Source organism: Bos javanicus, chromosome 8, assembly GCF_032452875.1.
Source record: "Bos javanicus breed banteng chromosome 8, ARS-OSU_banteng_1.0, whole genome shotgun sequence".
NCBI lineage: Eukaryota > Metazoa > Chordata > Mammalia > Artiodactyla > Bovidae > Bos > Bos javanicus.
The window spans coordinates 27,760,674-27,781,280 of NC_083875.1; the positions used below are offsets into that span (position 1 = coordinate 27,760,674).

The 20,607-nt window shown below is 39.3% G+C and overlaps 1 protein-coding gene and 1 long non-coding RNA gene across 6 annotated transcripts in view; one reads left to right on the forward strand and one right to left on the reverse strand.

The window, feature by feature from the left end:
* Positions 1-2,243, reverse strand: part of CNTLN (centlein) — a 352,113-nt gene extending 349,870 nt beyond the window's left edge. For 2 of the 5 annotated variants that reach the window (XM_061425219.1, XM_061425218.1), the window contains exon 1: positions 1,140-2,241. In XM_061425219.1, the coding sequence (XP_061281203.1) occupies positions 1,140-1,499 (360 nt within the window). In that variant the 5' untranslated portion in view covers positions 1,500-2,241. Of the gene's footprint in view, positions 1-1,139 lie in introns of all 5 variants that reach the window. The other 3 variants (XM_061425221.1, XM_061425222.1, XM_061425223.1) reach the window with 3 other exon arrangements.
* Positions 1,245-19,191, forward strand: LOC133252570 (uncharacterized). The gene is made up of 4 exons (XR_009737981.1): positions 1,245-1,333; positions 2,633-2,732; positions 5,866-9,648; positions 16,841-19,191. It is a non-coding gene; the product is annotated as an uncharacterized LOC133252570 (long non-coding RNA).
* The last annotated feature ends 1,416 nt before the right edge of the window (positions 19,192-20,607 follow it).

Consider the following 20,607-nt stretch of genomic DNA (forward strand, 5'->3'; position numbering starts at 1 on the left):
AACCCACTCTAGTATTTTTGCCTGGAGAATTCCATAGACAGAGGAGCCCGTGGGCTACAGTCCAAGATGTCACAAAAGAGTTGGATACAACTTGGTGATTAAACAACATTTCAGTTTGAACAAGACTGTTTTGGTTTTACATTCTTGACCCAGTCAGGAAAATCCTACAAAAGGGACAACAGAATCAAGTAGAACAAACTGTGAGAATGAAATTTATGAATTTTTATTAATCTAAACTTATGATATTTTATAGTTACCTTGCTGTTTAGCACTTCTTAATGGGTTCTATCTTGAAGACAGAGTGACTCAAAGATCTACTGTTGAGCAAATTCCCAACATTTAGTCACCCAGTCCTGTCAAAGGTTCTGGTAAAATCATAAAAGAGATGGTGGTAAGGATACAAAACTTCCAGAATGTGAGTACTCAAGCCACGTTTGGTACTCACAAACTATACAAATAACCAGAAAGTAATGTTAAGGTAATTGATTTAGTATATGCTTTTCACAGGCAACATGACATGAAATTAACATTTCTCACTAGAGAAATATGGGATTAACATAGTTGGTTAATAAATATCTAGCATCCTCTACTATGTGTGAAAATTCCCAGCCTGAGACTCCCTAAAAATTACTGGTCTGTTTTAAAAACTTCAGTTTTACTTAAGAACAAGGGCAAGTGTGGATCTGATGATTAAAAACACGCTCCTTCATGGATGGGTTTTAATATAAGTGCTTCCACTTTCCTGTTCCACATTTCAACTCTGGGATTGCACTCTACTGCACCAAGTACCACTACAGTCACAACAGAGAACTTGAGCTTAGGGCGGTGGGGTGCGTCCGCTAGTTTTGGTGGGATCCAAGTGAAGGCAACCAAACCACCCAAACCAGGGGACAGCCGAGGCTGTCCCTGCCCGGCCAAGGTCCAGAGAAGGGCAGGAGCCAGAGGTCGACTAGCTGGGCGCGGCCGGCTCCCTCAGCAGCGAGCAGCGGGCCCGGCTGGGCGTGGGAGCCGGGACGCAGCGCCGCCGGGCAGAGGTGGGTGGGTCCTAAACCCGCGCAGCGACACAGACGAAGGCAGAGGGAGAGGGACGCGGCCCCAGCCCCGCTGTGGAGGGGAAAGGCCGGCGGCCACTTCGATACCTGACACAGGGCCAGCTCCTCCTTTACGCTGCTCAGCTCTTCCTCCAGCAGCTGCGTCCGGGTCACCATCGCCTCCTCTACCGAGATGCCCTCTAGCCGCATGGACCCCATGGGCGCGCTGAGGAGGGGAGCCTGAGCCGGAGCTGTCCCCGCTGGCCCTCGCTGGCCCTCTGACCCTTCTTCGCCAAGCCAGGGTAAATCGCTTTTGTCCACGACGCCCTCCCGCGCTGCGCCCTCAAGACCCGAGGTCTCGCTGCGCACTGCGTGTGCCACCGCTCCCCGACCAACACGTGGGGACCAGGGTCCCAAGTGTCGCGCCGGGGGCGGAGGGAGCTGTGAGGGCGGCGACCGCGCCGCCATTGCCGCGGCTGCTAACGGGTCAAGTTCCCTCTAGGAAACTCCACCTCCTCTTCCCCATCCTGGCGATCCCGAAGCCCCGAGCCGCGCATGCGCCAGCTTTTTCCCGCCTTGGCGCGCGGGGTCTCGCGCTCGCGGGCCCTGGCTGGCTTCCCACGGGCCGCGCGCCTGGCGCGAGCGTTGGAAGAGCACGCGTCCTGGGCCGGAGGAGTTAGTCCGGTCCGGCCTGCACCGCACCCTTGAGTGCCCTGGTCAGTATTCAATCCACCACGCCACGACTTCCCATCAATCTAAAACCCCACCCGCCGCTACTTTGCGCCTAGCTTACACCCCACTTCTTAAACCCTTTCTTGACAAGCTCCTAGCCCCAAATGATCCCTAACTGTGAATTCCTCCGCCTTCAAGACCCTTGCCAACTCGTTTGTCACGTTTCATTGACCGCCCTGGAGTGTCAGTTACAGGGCTAATCCCTCCAGCGCTGTTGTAAGCTCCTTGAGGATCAAGGAATAAGTTTTACACTTAAATGTTTTCTTCACACCCTTTAGCAAAACTGCTTTACGTACAGCTGACAACCAGCTGACTGATGTCTAGGAGACGTGGAAAGCCTTGTGCTGAGCTGGGACTATCGAGCAGGTTTCCCATTGGAATTATGATCCCTTGTGCACCTTTGTCTTCTGTTTTGCAGGAGTCATGATTTCCTTTTTTTATGTCAACTTCTTTATGCAGTTGGCTGCGTATCAAAGTGAGTGTGACCCGCATTCTCCGGAGTTTGAATCCTCGGACCAGTTTGAAATTAGTAATTTGGAGCGTGGTTTAAAAAAAAAAAATAAAGGCCAGCTTTCTTTATTGTTCATTCTCTTTTTTTCTTCCTTTTTTTCCCCTTCCTTCCTGCTTTCTTTATTTATCAACTTTGAATAAGAAATAACCTCCTCTTTTTCTGTCACTGAAACACGTCCTACTTGTAATGAGTTTGATAAGGAGACGCACGTGGTGCTAGCAATCGGGTTCTACCAAAGGCTAGATCGCTGTCCTCTGCTGTAAAGATTGCAGAGCACATGGAGAGCTGCGGTGGGGTGGGGAGAACTGTGGAAATAGGGGGCTGACTGCTTTAACTGATGACTTCTTCTTTTAATCAGAATTACCACTCCGTGCCAGAATCTAGTCAGCACCTCGAAAGACACCCTCCCAATCAGAATTCTGCTGAGGCAGGATGATTGGACTTCCTTCCCACTGAAGGTGAGTACTTAACAAAATTTATAAATGGATTGCATTAGAAAAAGTACATATAATCCTGTCTTAAAACCAGTTACTGGGACTTCCCTGATGGTCTAGTGATTTTGAATCTGCCTACCAATGCAGAGGATCCCTGGTCCAATAAGATCCTGCTCTGGGGCAACTAAGCCCAGGAGCCAGAACTGCTGAAGCCAGGGTGCCTATAGTCTGATCTTTGCAACAAGAGAAGCCACTGCAATGAGAAGCCCGAGCACGGCAACTAGAGAGTAGCCCCTGCTTTCAACAACTAGAGAAAAGCGTTTGTAGCAGTGAAGACCCAGCACAGCCAAAAATAAATAAATAAATCTTTCTTTTAAAAGAGGGGAATACAAAAGTTCTTTTTAAAATAGTAGTTACCATACTGAACATTTACTATATGCTGACTCCAGTGATAACTACTTTTCATTTATATATACTCATTCAGTTTTTACATCATGAGAGTAAAATAGGTATTATCCTCATTTTCTACTAGTAAGGAAATTGAAATTTGAGAAATTACGCTACCTTGCTGAAGTCCCGCATTTGGTATTAGAAAAGCTAGAATATGGTTCCACTTAACTCTAAAACCTGTGCTTTGGATCCCTACCTTCACTCCATACCTGTCACTTGAAATACAGCATTAGTATGATAACACATGACTTCACTGAGTTTAAGTCTATAGGAATTCCAATCACATGATTTACATGTTTGGCATGAAATCAATGTCAATGCACATTTTCATGGCTATTTGGTACTCACTCAGAAGGGCATTCAGACAAGGCAATGGCAACCCACTCCAGTACTCTTGCCTGGAAACTCCCAGGGACAGAAGAGCCTGGTAGGCTGTCATCTGTGGGGTCTCACAGAGTCAGACACGACTAAAGCGAATTAGCAGCAGCAGCAGCAGAAGGGCATTATTTCATCTGAATACAGAAAAATTATTTTGAAAAGCAGTGAAGTCTCTTCCATTATATACAATGGATAAGTATACATATTCAACTCAAAAGAAGGATAATATTTGAATCAATGACTAGACAGTTTTTAAATTTTTTACTATAGTATAGTTGATTTACAGTGTTGTGTTAGTTTCAGGTGTACAGCAAAGTGAAACACTTGTGTCTGTGCTCAGTTATTCAGTCATGTCCGACTCCTTGGGAGTCTATGGCCTAGCCAACCAGGCTCCTCTGTGAAGAGCTACTATGAAAATTCAAATACTGGTTATTATTTGAATACCTATTTTCAGTTACCTTGTGTCTATACCTAAGAGTGAAATTGTTGGGTCATTTGGTAATTCTATATTTACCTTACTGAGGAACAATCTGTTTGCCACAGTGGCTATAGCATTTACAATCCCACCAACAATGTATGAGAATTTGAAATTCTCTGCATCTTCAAAAATATTTTTCTTTTTTTTAATGATTATACTGATTATAATGATCTGCATTTCCCTAATGACTAATGACATTGATCATGTTTTCATGTGTTTGTTAGATATTTATCTTCTTTGGAGAAAGGTCAATTCAAACCTTTTGTCAATTTATTAATTAGGTTGTCTTTCCAGTCCCATCACTTCATGGGAAATAGATGGGGAAACAGTGGAAACAGTGTCAGATTTTATTTTTCTGGGCTCCAAAATCACTGCAGATGGTGACTGCAGCCATGAAATTAAAAGATGCTTACTCCTTGGAAGGAAAGTTATGACCAACCTAGATAGCATATTCAAAAGCAGAGACATTACTTTGCCAACAAAGGTTCGTCTAGTCAAGGCTATGGTTTTTCCTGTGGTCATGTATGGATGTGAGAGTTGGACTGTGAAGAAGGCTGAGCGCCGAAGAATTGATGCTTTTGAACTGTGGTGTTGGAGAAGACTCTTGAGAGTCCCTTGGACTGCAAGGAGATCCAACCAGTCCATTCTGAAGGAGATCAGCCCTGGGATTTCTTTGGAAGGAATGATGCTAAAGCTGAAACTCCAGTACTTGGCCACCTCATGCCAAGAGTTGCCTCATTGGAAAAGACTCTGATGCTGGGAGGGATTGGGGGCAAGAGGAGAAGGGGACGACAGAGGATGAGATGACTGGATGGCATCACTGACTCGATGGGCGTGAGTCTCAGTGAACTCTGGAAGTTGGTGATGGACAGGGAGGCCTGGCGTGCTGCGATTCATGGGGTCACAAAGAGTCGGACACAACTGAGCGACTGATCTGATCTCATCTGATCTGTCTTTTTGTTATTGAGTCATTAATAGTACTTAACCAGCAGACAATTTTCAAGAATTGAAACTTGCACATTTTCAGAGCATACATAGGGAGTTCTTTCTTCTATTAGTTATTTGCTAAAATGACAGAAACTTGTGAAACACTGGATATTAACACCTCTAACTCAGAAAGATAAGTTAAAGATCTGCAATAATACATGAATAAAAATGTCCAAACAATCAAGTGTTTCTCCTATGCAATTTTCTGTTCAAATATTTAAAAGTGATGATGTCTGTTCTTTAGAAATACATATTAAAATCTGCTGAGGATGAAGGCTATTAAACTATAGAAACACATAATTCTCTCTATATCACCACTGTATATGTGAAATATTGGGGAAGCGAGGAAAACGTGCAAATTAATGTGGTATTTGAATTGTACTTCTCACTTTAATTTTTAAAATTATATCTAATGTCTATTTAAAAAGAGAAAATGTATTAGCAATTTCTCAGCCTTTACAATTCTTGTTTTTCAGAAAGAATGCCAAATTTTAAGACATGTTTATTTCTTCTTTACCAATTTGGTATACTCTTTATTTAGTCAACAGATTTAAATTTAAAGCCACAATTAGATATTGGTAAAACATTAACTATCATAGATTTCTTTCATATCGTTTTGAAATTTATCACAGTTTTTAGGGTCTTGTCATATCCTAGGGATCTAAATCAAAAATAGCCTGCTGTCACCCCTTCAGCATTAAAAGAGAATCCCACAAGCTGGGATGTGCCAATGTGACATTTGAATCAATAGCAGGCATATCATGTCAGGACCATGACATGATAAGACCAATTCCAATCCAGGAGTTAGAGTAAACCAAGGCAATTGTATTGTTCTTATATATAATGCTGGCCTTGTACCCACAGGTTCCATTGCAAATTCAACCAACATTGGATCAAAAATGTTCAGGAAAAAAAGAAATTCAAGTACTTCCCTGGTGGTCCAGTGGCTAAGAATCCACCTTGCAATGCACAGGACACTGGTTCAATCCCTGGTCCAGGAAGATTCCACAGCAACTAAGTCTGCACGCCGCAACTACTGAGCCCACACTCTAGAGCCTGTGAGGCAACTACCACTGAGCCCTCAAGCAGCAATTACTGAGGCCTGCTCGGCTAGAGCCTGTGCACTGCAACCAAAGAAGCCACCACAATGAGAAGCCCCTACTCCCACAACTAGAGACAACCCAAGTGCACCATCAAAGACCAAGTACAGCCCAAAATAAATTTTTTGTTTTTTTTAAAAATTCAAGAAAGTTCCAAAGAGCAAAACTTGAATTTGCCACACACCAGCAACTATTTATACAGCATCTACATTGTATTGGGCATTACCAGTACTCTGCTATGCTATGCTATGCTAAGTCACTTCAGTCGTGTCCAACTCTGTGTGACCCCATAGACGGCAGCCACCAGGCTCCCCCATCCCTGGGATTCTCCAGGCAAGAACACTGGAGTGGGTTGCCATTTCCTTCTCCAATGCATGGAAGTGAAAAATGAAAGCGAAGTCACTCAGTCGTGTCCGACTCTTAGCAACCCCATGGACTGCAGCCTACTAGGCTCCTCCATCCGTGGGATTTTCCAGGCAAGAGTACTGGAGTGGGGTGCCATTGCCTTCTCCATACCAGTACTCTAAGATGATTAAAAGTATATAGGAGTATGTATATAGATTACATGCAAGTACAACTTCATTGAATACAAGGGACTTGAGTAATCAGCAGATTGTGGTATCAGGGGGATCCTGGAACCAATACCCCTAGGATACTGAGGGAAAACTATACTACAGTTTTATCTGAGTGATACCTGGCACCTATTGATCAGTCCTGAGACTGTTCTAAGTCAAGATCATAGGTATCCAAGGATGGCATCATCAGTTCCAGTTGTCCCATTTAACTTTCACACAATTCCAAAAGGATGAGCTTGCAGTATTAGAAAAACAGAATTTAATTTTCCATTTTCATCTTAAATGATTATATAACAGTCCAAAACTTTAAATAACTGTCTTTTTCCCTAATAATAGGCTTTTCTAAAATTATCTCAATTAAGTCCAAACTCTCAGTGTGGGTGTTGTCCTAAAGAAAAAAAAAAAAGCCATGTCATATTGTTTTGAGTAACTTTTATCAGCTTACTTACCTCACTAATTTTAGAATACAACCCCAAATTCCCTGAGAATCTCAGCTGATTTCATACACAAAGTTACATAGTTTAGGATCTTTAACACATGACTGGAATGAGACAACACTTTTTTTTTCAGCTTTCTCACCTGTGTTTCAGTTTCTCCTCCCTAACACACAGCATGATAGATCCATGATCCTTGGTATTTTCTGTATATTTTCTTTACTCTCAAGGCAATATTGCAAAAGTACTCCAATTCTCCCACCTATTTTGTTTCTCTGGCTTCACCTCAAACATGAAGGTCTCCTTCCATTGCCAGTGATCTGGTTTAATATCTCTGTTTTGATGATGCTTATCTATTGCCTATAACAGTGTTCATATAGTATCATAGCATAGAGCCATACATACATACCCTCACACACATAGAGTGGCATTTTGCCTTTTGTGAGACTGTGATTTATGATAAATACTTACTTGGTCTTTGTCTCCATCCCCATTTCTGGCACCAAGCACCTAAAGCCCTTGCAATTTCCTCGATGATGAGAGCTTAAAGGTGTCTTTTTAGGTTAAGAAGTTGACTTTTGGAAAGCACCTAAGGATGGGGGCTGACTGCCTGGGGAGCCAACCAATCTTGTGATTAGAGGGTTGGAATTTCCAGGTTCTGATTCCCTTCCTGCTTGGCAAGGGGATCAGAGTCCCAGTAGGAAGTTGATGGAAACTCACATAGAGTACTTTGGGAACAGTTAAAAACACAAACCGATTACAAAGGTTAAGTGGAGGATCCAGAGAAAGCACAAAGGATAGTGCAGTGCCTCAAGGCTAATCAAAGCATGGGAGATGTTATCACCCTAAACTCAAAAGAGTGAGGGGAATGAGCAGTTCTTGGTACCAGGAGACAAAGGGCTGTGTCCAGAGAGCTGCCTGGCTAAAGACTCAAACCAAAAAATTGGAAGCCAGGGGAACAAATACTCAAGCCTCACTCTCTTCCCTCAGGCCCATCTCCTCCCATGCTCTGCACTGGCTGAATCCAACCAGTTCTTACAGGGCAGCCCACCAGGATACAGAACAGAGTGGAAAAAAAAAAAAAAAAGACAATCTGAAGGGGCAAACAGAAAGTACCCAGCTCAAGAGGCCAAGGTAGTTTAAAAAGCAACAACTGGGTATAAATAGCATCCTGTTAATAGCAAGTAAAATAAAAGTAACAACTTTTACATGGTTCACATGGCAGCTGTTTGGACTTTAACCTACAAGTCCATAGGAGAAAAGGGGAAGTCACATGTTATGAAAGGGAACGGAATCTAAAAAAGGGTTAGATAAAGAATATAGAGTTTGTGAACAGAAAAGCACCAAAGGGAATGCATCTACTTTCTTTATTGCCTTCACATACTGCATTAAAACTTGCTTTCCAGGGCTTCCCCTAGTGATCCAGTTCTTAAGAATCTGCTTGCCAACAGAGGACATGGATTTAATCCCTGGTCACTTTCACTTTTCACTTTCATGCATTGGAGAAGGAAATGGCAACCCACTCCGGTATTCTTGCCTGGAGAATCCCAGGGACAGAGGAGCCTAGTGGGCTGTGGTCTGTGGGGTCACACAGAGTCGGACACGACTGAAGCGACTTAGCAGCAGCAGCAGCAGGGAAGAATGGACATGCTGAGGAGCAGCTAAGCCCGTGTGCCACATCTCCTGAGCCTGTGCTCCAGAGCCTGAGAGCTGCAGCTACTGAGCCCATTTGCTACAACTACTGAAGCTCCACACCCTAGAGCCCATGCCACGACAGCAGAAGCCACTGCAATGAGAAGCCCACACATGGCAACAAAGAGTAGCCCCCACTTGCTGCAACTGGAGGGAGCCCTTACACAGCAACAAAGACCCAACACAGCTAAAATAAATAAATAAACAAATCTTAAAAAAAAAAAAAAAAACTCAGTTTCCAGAAGTTCTAGGCCACTTTATCTAATTTGAGGTATGTGTGTGTGTATATACACATGTATATACAGAGAGAAAGAATCTCCCAAGCTAATATTATTCAATTTTCATTCTGTATCTATTTTATATTTTGTATCTCATAATTTTATTATTCTCACATTTAATACACTTGGTTTATAACTCTAAACAGATTGTAAGGTCCTAGAAGGCAGAAAAACCTCTTTTTTTGTACCTCTCATGAAGCCTATTACAATGACCTTACAAAAGAAGCACTCAAGGAATGTCTCTCAACTAGCTCCCTATAGGCCAAAGAAAAGTCTTGCCTTCAGTAATTATCAGACATTCCTGATGGTTGTTAATGATATCTCACATTAGTGGGACATTGCTTTGAACAGGAAACATTTTTATGGATGCATGTGTGCTCAGTTGTTCAGTCATGTCCAACTCTTTGCAACCTCTTGGACTGCAGCCCACCAGTCTCCTCTGTCCATGGGATTTCTCAGGCAAGAATATTGGAGTGGGTTTCATTTCCTCCTCCAGGGGACCTTCCAGACCCAGGGATCAAACCACATCTCGTTATTGCAGATGGATTCTTTACCACTGAAACACTGGGTAAGCCTGATTTTTATGGGTAACTTTTATCAAAGTTAAAATCTAATATAAATATAACTCATGTATGATAATGACTACTTGGGAAAAAATAAAACTGTTAAATTAATGAAAATAATTCCTTTTGCCACTAACATTTTTTTTTTCCTGTATGATGCTTCTTGTTATAGCAAAATTCTATGGGATAATAGGAAGAAAGAAAATGAAATCAATTTGGGAACCCCTTGCCAGACACTGGTCATTTATTCCTTCATTTTTTGTCAACAAATACTGAACACTGTTCAGGATATAGCAGTGAACAGTCACAATCCTGACTTCTACGGAGCTTATATTCTAGTAGGGGAAAACATATCATAAACAAGGAAATATACTTGTTAATTAGTGCTGTTATGTAAACAGAAATAAAGCAAAGGAAGGGAAGAGTGAGTGAAGGCAGTGGTTAAGCCCTGTTTTAGGCAGTGTGATCAGGGAAAGTATATCCAAGAGGAACGTTTAAATAAATGAGTTACTTCAACGAGTGGGAAGCATACCATGCACATATTTGGGTTTTTTTGGTTTTTTTTTTTATTTTATTTTTAAACTTTACATAGTTGTATTAGTTTTGCCAAATATCAAAATGAATCCGCCACAGGTATACATGTGTTCCCCATCCTGAACCCTCCTCCCTCCTCCCTCCCCATACCATCCCTCTGAGTCGTCCCAGTGCACTAGCCCCAATCATCCAGTATCGTGCATCTAACCTGGACTGGCAACTCAGCTATCAGACAACGGGAAATCAAAGTATGAGTAAAAAGCAAAAGCTTATAAGCGAAATCTAAATACTGCAGTGTTTCATAGGTTGGTACATCCACATAAACTATTTCCCAGGAAATGTCTGTTTTCATGGAGCCCCAAAGGAGCCCATTCCAAGGGGATAAAAGTATCCACGTGACTAGAGATCAAGCTTTGTGATCCACAAGCGAACTCCAATTTGAAGTGGGTTGGTAAAGACTACAAGCATTTTCTGTCTCTGATTTCCCAGAAATATTTCTTACAGAAATCATTTGAAAAGGAATCACACTAAAGGATGTTAATGGAATAACAAAGGAGCTGAGAAAGAGTTTAAAGAAAAGGGAATGATAGTTACTCTGTGTTTTTCCCATGCTGGCTGCAGATCAGAATCAAAGGATCTCTTCAAATAATACCTTGGTCTCATCTCCAGAGATTCTGATTTAACAGGTGTGGTGTGGGACTGAGGTGTTGCTTTTTTTTTTTTTTTTAAGTTCCCCAACTCAGTCTGGGGAGAAGGAAATGGCAGCCCACTCCAGTATTCTTGCCTGGAAAATTCCATGAACAGAGGAGCCTGGCAGGCTACAGCCCATGGAGTCGCACAGAGTCGGACACGACTGAAGGGACTTAGCATCCAAGTGGGTCTGACATGCAGTCAACTGAGAATCAATCTTGTTAAAATACATGAGTTAAGCTTTTAAAAATTAAAAACAAAAACATGCCAGGCATTGCTTCTGGAATGCAAAAGATATCTCATGATTATACAATTAGTGAATCAAATTATGTACAGAGTACCTATTATGTGCTAGAAGCTTAGCACTGGAGATGCAGATATGAAAGGGTAAACCAGTCCCTATCTTCAGGGAACTAAAAATGGTGAAAGGCAATATAAACAACTTAAAAAGAGAGGGAGTGTGTGATACCTGCTAGACAGAAAAGTATAATGAGATAGAGAGTATCTGCATAGACTACTTTTGTTAGGTTGATGAGAAAAGCCCTCTCTGGAGAGATACAATTTAAGCTGAAATCTGAAAGATGAGAAACCATCTAAAAATCTTGGCGTGTGGGTAGCAAATACAAAAGCCCTGAGGAACGAAGTTGCTTGATATGCTCTTAAAACAGAAAGGAGGCAACTATGATAGGAGTTAGAGTGAAAGAAAATGTGGTGTAAGATGAAGGAAGGAATCTGGATTTTGCTGTAAGACTAACAGGAAACTCCAGAAGGATTTTAAGCAGAGGAGAGAGATGATTTCTCTACATTAATAAAAGACCACTCCATTGTGGGGAGAATGGATTGTGGGGTTAGGAAAATGGCACTAGAAGCAGGAAAACCAGTTCAAGCAGGAGATGATGCTGGCTTGCACCAGGGTATTTGAAGGGATGAAACAGGGATGTGGTGATCTCCTGGAAAGCAAAGCCCATACATCTATCACAGTTAAATTCATAAAACAAGTGATTGTTTTCTCTACTATACATACTTCATGCTTTGCTAGAGATAGCAATTTTTCTACTAACTTTACCTAGAAAATGAAGACCACAAAACTGTTTGACCATCTGTTCTTCCTCTTTGTAATAAAACAACATATTTGAGGGTGATTTCGGCTAACTCTCTCTGCTGCTGCTACTAAGTCACTTCAGTCGTGTTCGACTCTGTGCGACCGCATAGACGGCAGCCCACCAGGCTCCTCTGTCCACGGGATTCTCCAGGCAAGAATACTGGAGTGGGTTGCCATTTCCTTCTCCTAACAACAGCTAATTGTTAGTCTTTCCACTTGTCTCAAAGTTTCCATCACCTTATACAGATCATTACGATCAGACAATGCTTCAACTGTATCATAAAAAGGTGCTAACATAGCCAAAAGTTTTTCCACTTTTAGATTTCTGGGACGGTGTTTTGGGAAAAGATGCAGTTAGGTGAGTGCAGCTATGTGAGAGCAAGAGGATGTGGGAGAGAGGTTGATGGAGTGTTATTGGTCTTTTGAGGAAGCTGGTTTATGATATTCAAAGATCACTCATTGTGTTGTTGATTTCTTAGGGAATAATCAATGTTAACTTTCTATTATTATGGCCCTTTAGCTATAAAAATTAAGTAAATTTCATGCAAAGAATTTCCCTATTTAGATAGTAGGAAACTATTCACTGATGAAGATGAGAAAGACTTTCTAGTTTACTACTTCCAGTGAATCCCAAAATCACAGATAATTACTCCCAGCAGACCCAACCACTATAATTATATTAGTGCCCTCTGCTGTACATGTGCAAAATTACAGAAAACTATGCAATATTTCAAAGTTTGTCCAGACCAGACATTCTTGGCTTTGGTACTCTCCAGAAGCAAGGTTTAAATAGTATCTTTATTTCATTTCATCTGGACAACTTTTACATGTTAGGTGAAATTTTGTCTCCTGTAATTACCAGCTAGTCTAAACAGAATAATAGTGTTTAAGAGGCAGTCATAGACTGATTGTTATACTAGGGAAAATATTAATTAAACGTTTGTAACATGAGTGAAGTTACAATATGACAATTATTGAAAACTTAGCCTTTCTTTTATAATCCTATGCACTGATTAGTTTTTCTGTGACTTTCCTTTTGTATATGCTCCTGAGTTTACTTTAAGTCAGAGACAATTTTGAGACCCATAAACCTGTTTATTTGCTTATGACATTCAATAATTGTTTTATATGACACTTGTTTTGTGCCATTTGATTTGTTCCTATGCCCTAAATTAAAAATTTCTACTTCTGTCTGAGTTTTATTAAATGAAAATAGTATTAATAGGCTGAGGCCATACCAGTAAGTGGTCCTCTGTCAACCACTTATCTTTTTGTTTATCTGTTCTTCCATGTCATGAAGTTGTAAGCATCACACTAACCTTTAAATAATCATTCTACATTTTTAGAGCAGCATACTCTGTTCAGATTTACATGCTATATCTTGTGAATTTTCCTTCTATGAATGAAGAAATATTTAAAATAGCATAGTTTGAAATGGAAACAAGAATTTGTTTATACATGCTGATTTGGGTAATAATCTGTGAGTCTGGGAAATGAGTATTTTGAATTTATTTCATGGCACCTTATGCTGAATTTTCTTCCCTCTAAATCCATGAACTTAGTTCATATTTATAACTTTGTTTGGCGCAGGTTTTGATAATGTGTAAATATATGTAATTACCCAAATATTTTTCATTACTTTTAAGAACTATATTTATGTTTCAGGTAAGTGAGTTTATCTTAGAAAGTAATTTTTTGTTATGTGTTACTTTTCCAAGGAAAAGTATGACATTTTTCAAAACTAGGAAAATATTTAGACATCATGTTAAATTAATATGTACAAATAGAACAGTGGGCAATAGATAAATAGTTTCAAGCATCAATAGACATAAATTAGATTAACTGCCAAATTTGGGGGGGGAATTCAGTCCCTTTTCAGATATAGCTCAATGCAGGATAAGAGTAGAAAAGGGGACTAAGATGAAAATTAAGTGAATGGTGTTGGAAAAAACTTTTATAATGTTCTGTTCTATTATCCAGTTAAGCGCTTTTCCTCTTTTCCAGTTAAGCAGAATATCATTTTCTGTTTGGGATGCTTCAACCTAGAAACTTATATGCAGGTCAAGAAACAACGGTTAGAACTGGACATAGAACAACTAACTGGCTAAAAAATTGGGCTGTTGAATAGACATTTAATCTTAGAGGAAATTTTTTCAACTTTTCATCATTAAGCATGATGTTAGTGGTGGATTTCTCATGTATGGTATTTATTATGCTGAAATACATTCACTCTGTGCTTAAGTTTGTCAAGTTTTTATCATGAAAGGAAATTGAATGTTGTTGTTCAGTGCTTCTTCTGCATCTCCTGAGATTATATGATTTTTATTTTTCATTCTGTTAATGTGGTTCATCACATTATTAATGTATTTGTTGAATTATCCTTGCATGATTGAGATAAATCCCACTTCAGAGAGTATAATCCTTTTAAAGTATTGTTGAATTCAGTTTGTTAATATTTTGTTGACAATTTTTACACCTATATTCATCAGAGATGTTGGTCTGTGGCTTTCTTTTCTTGTACTGTCTTTATCTGATTTGGGTTTCAGGGTAATGCTAGCTCTGTAAAATGCATTTGGAAGTGTTCCCTCCTCTTCAGTTTTATGGAATAGTTTGAAGAAGATTATTATTTATTCTTTTTTAAATGTTTGGTAGAATTCACCAGCCAAACCGTGTACATCTAGGCTTTTCTTTCTTGGGAAGTTTTCAGTTACTGATTCAATCTCTTTACCAGTTATAGATCTGTTTAGATTTTCTATTTCTTCATGATTCAGTCTTGGTAGAGTGTATTTCTAGGAATTTACCCATATCTTCTAACTTATTCAACTTGTTCTCATATGAATGTTCATAGTAGTCTCTAATATTAATACTATGTATTTCTGTGGTATCTGAGTATCCTGATTGGATAACTGCAAATGACTTGTCTTTAAGCTCACAGACTTTTTCCATTGCTGACCACATCTGCTGTTGAAGATCTGTTTCATTTCTCACTTCATTATTTGTATTCTTTATTTTTAGAATTTGCTTTTATGATTTATAGCTCTCTGTTGAACCTCTCATTTTATTAATGTATTATTTTCCTGATTTCATTGAGTCATCTATTTATGTTCTCTTGTAGTTCACTGAGCATCCTTAAAACAATTATTTTCAGTTGTTTGTCAGGAAATATGTAGATATCCATTTCTCTGTGGTCTGAAACTGGAAAGCTATCATGTTCCTTTTGTGAAGTCATGTTTCCTTGATTTTATGTGTTCCTTGAGGTTTTGCATTGATGTCTTTGCATTTGAAGCAGTAAGCACTTCATCCAGTCTTGCAGACTGGATTTGGGAGACATATATCTTCACCTTCACAAGGGCTTCCCTTGTGGCTCAGCTGGTAAAGAATCCACCTGCAATATGGGACTTAGGTTTGATCCCTGGGCTGGGAAGATTCCCTGGAGAAGGGAAAGGCTCCAGTATTCTGGCCTGGAGAATTCCATGGTACAGTTAATGGGATTGCAAAGAGTCAGACATGACTGAGCAACTTTCAATTTATCTTCACCTGGTTAAGAATTCTGAGGATTTTCTATGGATGTGTCTGGTTCACACTTCTAGTTCCCTCTTCATGAGGAGTTCTTAAAATTATATGCTTTTTCTCAATCCCACAAAGCCAGCCTAAGTACTTTGAGGTTCCTGTTTGTTTTCTCTAGGACAATACCCTAAAATGCTCAAGTTTGTGAGCTTGTTCTTGATCCCACCGTTAGGTTGACTTTCTACACCTCCTTATTAGCTACCTGCAAAGGCTCACTCTTGCCATCTATACAGTCTGCTAGAATGGGGGGAGGAAGGAGAGATGCGAGTATGGATGAGAAGCTCATAGTGGTGTGGGTACCTGTGGGCCAGTTGCAGAGGCCCACAGGTGAGGTATATCCAGTGGCTAGTGGGTGAGCTTCCTAATAGAGTCTGTGATGTGGTTAGTAGGAAGAAATGAAAAGCCATTAGTAGTGTCCCTTTGATGAGTTCTGAGCCCTGGCTACTTTGCTCCCAGCTTTTCCCAATCCCTCAATCCTGTAGATTTCCTCATCCATATGGATGAAGCAAGAAAGAACTAGACCTCCTGGACAGTGTCCTGCATAGCTAGGGAAGTCTGGCTGTCACTCATACACTCTCACTTTTCCCTGTGGGAGAAAATAGCAACTTGTTACTAACTCAAATGAGCCAACAAGTTATATTCACATAACAACCTACACATGGATGTTTACACCATTATTATTCATAATTGCCCAAATCTGGAAGCAACCAAGATGTCCTTTAGTACATAAATGGGCAAATTAGCTGTGATACATCTAGACTATGTGATATGATTCAGTGCTAAAAACAAACGAGCTATCAAGTCACAAACAGACATGGAGAAACTTAAATGTGTATTAACTTAAAACAAAAAAAGCCAATCTGGAAAGGCTATGTGCTGTTATGATTCCATCTATATGATCTTTTGGAAGAGGCAAAACTATGAGGACAGTAAAAAGAGTAGTGGTTGCCAGGGGTTGGAATAGGAAGGGATGAATAAGCAGGCCACTGAGGATTTTTACGGCCAGGTAACTATTCTGTATGAAACTCTAATGGTAAATTTTCCCAAACTCATAGAATATACAACACCAAGAGTGAAACATAATGTTTAAATATGGACTTTAGTAAATAGTATTGTATCAATATTAGCTCACCAATTGTAATAAATGTACAAAACTAGTGTAAAATGTTAATAAGATGGGAAAGTGGGGGAGGAGTGGTATATATGGGAATTCACTGTACTTTCTGCTCCTTTTCTGTCAACCTAAAAACTTTTTTTAAAAAAGTCTTTTATTAATTCTTTTTTTTTTAATTTACTTATAATAGCCAAAAACTGGAAGCACCCAGATGTCCTTCAATGAGTGAATGGTTACATAAACTGTGATACATCTATAACATGGAACAGTACTCAGCAACAAGAAGTAACAAGCTATTGATACATGCAACTTAAAAAAAAAAAATGTGAAAGTCAGTCATGTCCGACTCTTTGCGACCCCATGGACTATACAGTCCATGGAATTCTCCAGGCCAGAATACTGGAGTGGCTAGCCTTTCCCTTCTCCAGGGGGTCTTCCCAACCAACCCAGGGATCAAACACTTGGATGAATCTAAAAGGATTTCTGCTGTGTGAGAAAAACCAACCTCAAAAAGTAATATACTTAGAGTGTCATTGAAATATACATTACCATAGGTAAAACAGATATCTAGTTGGAAGTTGATGTATAACATAGGGAGCTCAATACAGGGCTCTGGGGACAACATAGGGGTGTGGGAGGGAGGTTCAAATAATAAGTAATATATTTTATGATTCCATTTATATAACATTCTAGAAATGAGAGGTTACCAGTGTTTAGGGATGGTGGGGGAACGGGGGTGAATGTGAGCCTAAAGGAATAATAATATGAGAGAACCCTAAGATGAAGGAACAGTTCTGTATCTTGAAGGTAGTGATTGCTATATCAAGATAAAGCAAGTGATAAAATTTGAACAGAACTAAATACACACACACACAAGTTTATGCAGAACTGCTGACATTTGAATAAGATCAATAGATTGTATCAATGTGTTTCCTGATTGTGATATTGTACTACAGCTGTACAAGATGTTATCACTGGGGAAACTTTGAGAAGGGTATATGGCATCACTCTGTATTATCTCTTACAACTGCATGTGAACCTACAATTATTTCAAAATTAAAATTCAAAAATATTCAGCACTCTATTCATCAATAAGCACAACTAAGGCAGTGAGAAGAGAACCACAAACTGGGAGAAGATATTTGCCTGACCTATAATGAATTAGTATACAGACTGTATAAAGAATGAATGAGAATATTTCTAAGTTATCAATAGTCCAATAGAAATAATAGCACAGACATTTCATAGAAGATGAAAAATAGCAAATAAACATATAAGTGTGTGCTATATCTCATAAGTAACTAGTGAATATTAATTAAAATTATGATACAGGATATCACAACTTGATTACATACATTTGTATATATTATGCAAATACACATATTTACATATATATTATGACCATATCAAGTTGGCAGAGACTTGAAGCCTTGTAAACTCATGTAACAGTTAATGTAGTTAACTGTTAATGTAAATATTGGTAAACTGGTTAATGTAAATATTGGTAAAAATCATTTTAGAAAACCATTAGACCATACTTAGAAATTTTGATTCTGGTATATACATACTTCATAACCCAGTAATTCTACTCTTAGTTCTGTATCTAGAAAAATTCTTGCCCATTTGTACAAGAAGACATCTTTATATTTGCTCTTTTCCCAATAGCAAAAATTGAAACCATCCACAGTCTTTCATCAGTAGAACTGATTGATAAATTATAGTATATTCATTCAATAGATTACACTTCAGCAGTAAAAATGAATGAACCACAAGTATACACATCCACATGGATGATCTCTGCAGCATATTGGAAGCAATAAAGACAAGTTACAGAACAAAACATATGATTCCAACTTATTTATAGGACAAATAGCTATGTAAATGGAAAACTTAAAGGAATGGGAAATATCAAATCATATAAATGCCAATGATGATTACCTCTGAGAAAGGTTGGAGATCACAATTTGGAGGAGAATCACGACAAATTAAAGATGTACTAATTCTTAAGGTGAGAGAAAAATGGATGCTTACTTTATCATTATTTTAGAAATCTACTTATACATTACATGCCCTCATTTATTTGTGACACATTTCATAATAGAAAAGTTTACAAATCAACTCACAAGATAAAGAGATGTTTAAGTGTGATGACCTGGATGAATAGACTCTAATGCCAGTAGTTGACTTAGATCTGTATAGAAATCAAATGGAGTAAAGAGAACAAAGAACTTGAGGAAAAAAACATTGCTCTTAACTCAAGGTTTTGTTTCCCTAAGTAAGCATATAAGTTTACATCTGACTTAGATCCTTGTGTGGCATAGCTTTATAATTCTTAAAAATCCTTTTACATTTGAATCAGTTCTAATGAGATGGATGAAACTGGAGCCTATTATACAGAGTGAAGTAAGCCAGAAAGAAAAACACCAATACAGTATACTAACGCATATATATGGAATTTAGAAAGATGGTAACGATAACCCTGTATGCGAGACAGCAAAAGAGACACAGATGTATAGAACAGTCATTTGGACTCTGTGGGAGAGGGAGAGGGTGGGATGATTTGGGAGAATGGCATTGAAACATGTATAATATCATATATGAAACGAATCGCCAGTCCAAGTTTGATGCATGATACTGGTTGCTTGGGGCTGGTGCGCTGGGACGACCCAGAGGGGTGGTATGGGGAAGGAGGAGGGTGAGGGGTTCAGGATGGGGAACATGTGTATACCTGTGGCGGATTCATGTTGATGTATGGCAAAACCAATACAATATTGCAAAGTAATTAACTTCCAATTAAAATAAATAAATTTATATTTTAAAAAATCCTTGGATAAGGTCCACAGTATTTTCAAATTATGAATGTTTCAGGAGATTGTGCAACCTAAAGAAGTTCAGTTTTATTGATGCAGCTGTATTTTTAAATTTTTATTATAATTTCCTTTTCAGTTGAACTTCTGTGTCCATTTCTATAGCTATAATGAACAGAAAGTCAAAGCCAAGAAAAACTGATTATAGACATAATATCCTAAAGGTAAAATTTCAGAGAATATATATTCTACAACTCACATCTTTACAGTGCCATAATAGACTAGTGGACATTTCATCAGCAATAATATTCAAAACAGATTTTTATTCAGGATCTACCCTGAACTTAAACGAGGCCAGCAAGATTTTGCACCTTGTTCTCTTATCACAAGGTCTGTAAGAAATGAAAAATAGTATTGAGATTCTGAAAAGATTATTGAAACAAATAACCAGGAAAAATGATTGCCCTAATAGGACTGGGAAGTACTTTGGTGCTGGACAAGAGATGCTCCGTTAGTGCTGACTAGAACAGCATAGCTTTGAGACTTGGATCACAGAACCCTCCCTCATTAAAAGAAGCCCATATGGCTCACAAACCCATCTAAGACCCCCAACTATGTGCTTCCTTCAGCCTCAGATCTTTAATCAACACAGATGCTGAGATTTTAGCCAAGGTGCTTGCCCTGCATCTGAATAAACTGTTCCTGCAATTAATTAACCCAGACCAAGCAGTTTTTGTGCTGGTCACAGATCCTCTGGCAACCAGAGGAGACCCTCATCCATCATCTCACACCACCAACTCTGCATTTATACCCCGTCCTTACACTGAGAAGGCATCTGAGGAGAGGGTGAGCCTCTCTATGTTTCAAACATTAGTTAGTTTGGGTGTGAGATGAGCTTTCTTCAATTCCACAAGATTCCACCTCCTCATATATGAAGTGAACCTTGTCCATTTTACAAAATAACCAAAAGTTTCTTTTTTTATAAAAATGTCCAACACACCCAAAGATTTTTTTCTAAGGTCACATATACCTTGTTATCAATAGAACTAAATATTCATATTGTTAACATCATGTAACCCAGACTAGCATGTAATTCATTACTTAATCCACTTTCCACACTGTTGAGGTCTCTTTGATAACCATTTTAAAT